The 3301-nt window shown below is 54.3% G+C and overlaps 1 protein-coding gene across 1 annotated transcript in view; it reads left to right on the forward strand.

The window, feature by feature from the left end:
• Nucleotides 1-2233: 2233 nt before the first annotated feature.
• ALX1 (ALX homeobox 1) overlaps nucleotides 2234-3301 on the forward strand; it is a 17893-nt gene continuing 16825 nt past the window's right edge. The window contains exon 1 of the mRNA XM_042890349.1: nucleotides 2234-2553. Within this exon, the coding sequence (XP_042746283.1) occupies nucleotides 2322-2553 (232 nt within the window). The 5' untranslated portion in view covers nucleotides 2234-2321. The remainder of the gene's footprint in view (nucleotides 2554-3301) is intronic.

Here is a 3301-nt window from a genome sequence, read left to right on the forward strand (position 1 = left end):
CAAAAAGGGAGAGGAGCCGTCCCTGGGGTGAAGAAGCTGCTGGAGGGCTCTGCTCTCAGTCCAGCGGTGGGGGTTGTGCGGAAGACGCGGCAGTGGCTCCGAGTGCGGGGCTGCCTCCGCAGCGAGTAGCGCTGCCGTCGGTGTACGGCCGCTCCGGGCTGTCGGGAGGGAGCGAGCGGCGCCGCCGTCGAGGCAGCTCTCGGGACGTGCGTGTTCCCCGGGCGGGCATTCTGGGCTCCTACGGTCTCACTGCAAAAAGCCCCGCTGCTGTGCTGCTGCCGGTGGGAGCTTGGAGTTTTACGGTTTTACGGGCACATGAGATGCTCCTTGTCCTCGGCACCCCTAGGGTTTACTAGCTGCCTTTAAAGAGGGACGTTTATTGGGATAAAAGTGGATTGCGGGCTGCAAGAGCGTTGCATGTGTCTTTCATTTAAAAGATACCGAGAGCTCCGGTTTTTGGTGTTGTTTTTTCTTCTTCTTTTTTTCTTTTCTTTTTTCTTTTTCTTTTTTTTTTTTTCTTTCTTTTTCCCTCCCCCAAGGCATTTAGTGCTTTTAAGGCAGAGTTATAAACAAGCTGCCGGAGCGCCGGCACACGGAGATGCGGGCGGTGGGGCCGGGAGGGGGGAGGAGGGCAGGGAGAGCATCTGTTTCCTCGGGTCTGCAGCAGACTTTGCTCCTAAAGGTGCAAAGCGGCAAATGCCGCTTCTTCAAGAAAATCCAGAGAGCAAGGAGGGGACCCCGGCACCGGGCCAGCTCTTCGCCGGGACCTCTTCGTACGAATTCACTCTCCCTCCACTTCTCCACGAGAGCTCGTGCACAGAGGGCCAAAGCAAACCCCAGCCCCGCACACACGCTTCAGCCCCAACTCCCCCCGCCACCTCCATGCTCCCCCCGATGGGGGTGTCAGAGGCAGCGCTGGGAACGGGGCGGGAGGGGCGCAGGGTGCCACTGCCTGCGGTACAGTTCTGAGGTTTTCGGGGTGCACACAGTGCGCCCGTGCGTGTGCGGGTTGGGCTGTGCAAGTGGGATGATGCGGGCTGCTGTATGCTGCATCAGCAGAGAGATAGCCCGTTCAGGTATCCCTGAACGTCCCTATCATTAAAGCCGCTCTTCTCTCCCCACCATGGGGGAAGGGTTCTCCAGACTCATTTCTAAAAGAGCCTCAATGAGACAGATGCACTCAGCACGATGTTGCAGCACTGATCTGAACAGATCGCAGTCCTGATTCGTGTTGCTTTTGTGAGTAGGGAGTGAACTTCCTTTCTCAAGGAGCAGGGAGCAATGTGGGTCTTCCCTAACAGTTTTGTGCAATGTGGGTCTTGTCAAATGGTTTCCTAGGTCTGTCTCATCTATGTCTTAAATCCTGCCTATGTGACAGTGGACCAAAGAAAGAAACACTTTTCTCTTATTTCAGGTGAAAACCTCTGCTTGTTCAATATTCACAGGAATGCAAGCATGCAAGGTCATTTCTTTTTTTTTTTTTTTACCACTTTAGGTTCTAATTTGCCATTCTGTTTAACCAGCTCTCACTAACACACAGGAGTGGATTGCGACTCTGCTGCATAGAAGCCAAATTCCCTTTCAGGACAGCTTCTGAGCAGCTTTTGCTGTTCTGTTTCTCTGCTTCCCATCTCCACTGCATGAACAACATTTATTTTTCCCTCCAGCTTTAGGATCGAACTGCTGAGCTATTTGGGGAAGAAAGAGCATTGGTTCTTCTCTGCAGCTTCAGAGAGCAGGACTGCAGCTACTGAGTGTCAGTTGGATTGATTATGGGAGATCCTTTACTCTAGGGTATGTGCCCCTGCAGTCCCCGAGCTGTGCCTCTCAGGGAGCTGGGAAAGAGGGAGGGAAGTGAGAGATTGCTCTCTTTTCGGGATCCCCGGAGAAATGAGAATGGGTCACGGAAGGGAAATGTCCTTCTCGCGTTCCTCCCTCTCTCCCTCCCTCCTATCTCCCCTCACCCTCCCCGCATGCCCGTGTATGTGTGTCTGTCTGAAACACATCTGTCTGTCTAAAATGGGCCTGGAACTCCCTCCTGTGTTGGGATTAGGTCTTGGGGGACCCGGGGTGGAGTTACGGCACTCGCCGATTTTCATATTCATTAGAAATGGGAGGTTGCGTAAGGAGCCCCGCTGAGCTTCAAGATATAAAGCAACTTCAGGTTCCCCCTCTAAAGACAAGACAAATCAAAAGCTCGAAGGGAAAGCAGCTCCCTGAGCTCTGAACGTCTCTCCCTCCCTCCTTCCCTCCCATCCACTCCCCCTCCCCTGCTCACAGTCTGGCCTCTGTCTAGGGAAGAGGCTATCCGGCAGCCTTATATGATTATGGATTTTCTGAGCGAGAAGTTTGCCCTGAAGAGCCAGCCGAGCAAGAACAGTGACTTTTACATGGGAGCAGGAGGCACTTTGGAGCACGTTATGGAAACCTTGGACAATGAGTCCTTTTACAGCAAAACGTCAGGCAGCAAATGCGTGCAGGCCTTCAACCCTCTGCAAAGGGCTGAGCATCATGTGAGGCTGGACAGGACATCGCCCTGCCAGGACAACAACGGTAAGGCGGCAGTCCCGCTGCATTCTGCTCCTGCTCACCGGGTTAGCCTCTGCTCCTGTCCGGGAGAGCGGTGGGAACCATGCAGCCTTCGGGAGCTGGCATGCGAGGTGCAGCCTGCTAAATAAGAATTATAACAACACTATCGGTAACGTCAGTAAGAATAACGATGATAACAGAGATGCAAAAAAATGGGAAAAGGCGACTGCTTGCTTGGAAGCGCTCTTCACCTTTCTGCTGCCCTCTCCACCGGCACCGAGCAAAGTCGTTGGGCTTTACTCCTTCCCTGGACGCGCAGCCCGGCCGGGGGAACAGGCAACGCGGAGGGAGGAAGGAGCCAGGCAGGCTGCCGGGGAAGGGCCGCGGCGGGGCAGGGCGGCCCGGCTGCTGCAGAGAACCCGCGGACGCTGCCGCCTGTCTGCCCCGCGCCTCTCCGCTCCGCGCCTGGCTGGGCTCGGGGTTCCCATTCCGCCGCTCTAGGAGGGGCGGCCCGGAGGGCTGCGGGCGCGGAACCCGCCGGATCAGAGAGGCACCGCCGCGGGTTGAAAACGGAAGGTCACTTGGTCGTGTTCTGCTCTTTAAATAACTCTCAGAGATTATAGTATTTATCTTTATTATCGTTATTATTTTTACTAAGCCACTGAGTAACGTGCAGTGGACATGACATGTGACTCTTTGTACGGACTGAAAACGATTTAGGTAACTCACACGATGCTATTACAAACTAGTGTATTAGTACTTTTTTTTTTTT

Source organism: Lagopus leucura, unplaced genomic scaffold (genome assembly GCF_019238085.1).
Source record: "Lagopus leucura isolate 7727_CA_CO unplaced genomic scaffold, USGS_WTPT01 Super-Scaffold_100159, whole genome shotgun sequence".
In the NCBI taxonomy this organism is placed as follows: domain Eukaryota; kingdom Metazoa; phylum Chordata; class Aves; order Galliformes; family Phasianidae; genus Lagopus; species Lagopus leucura.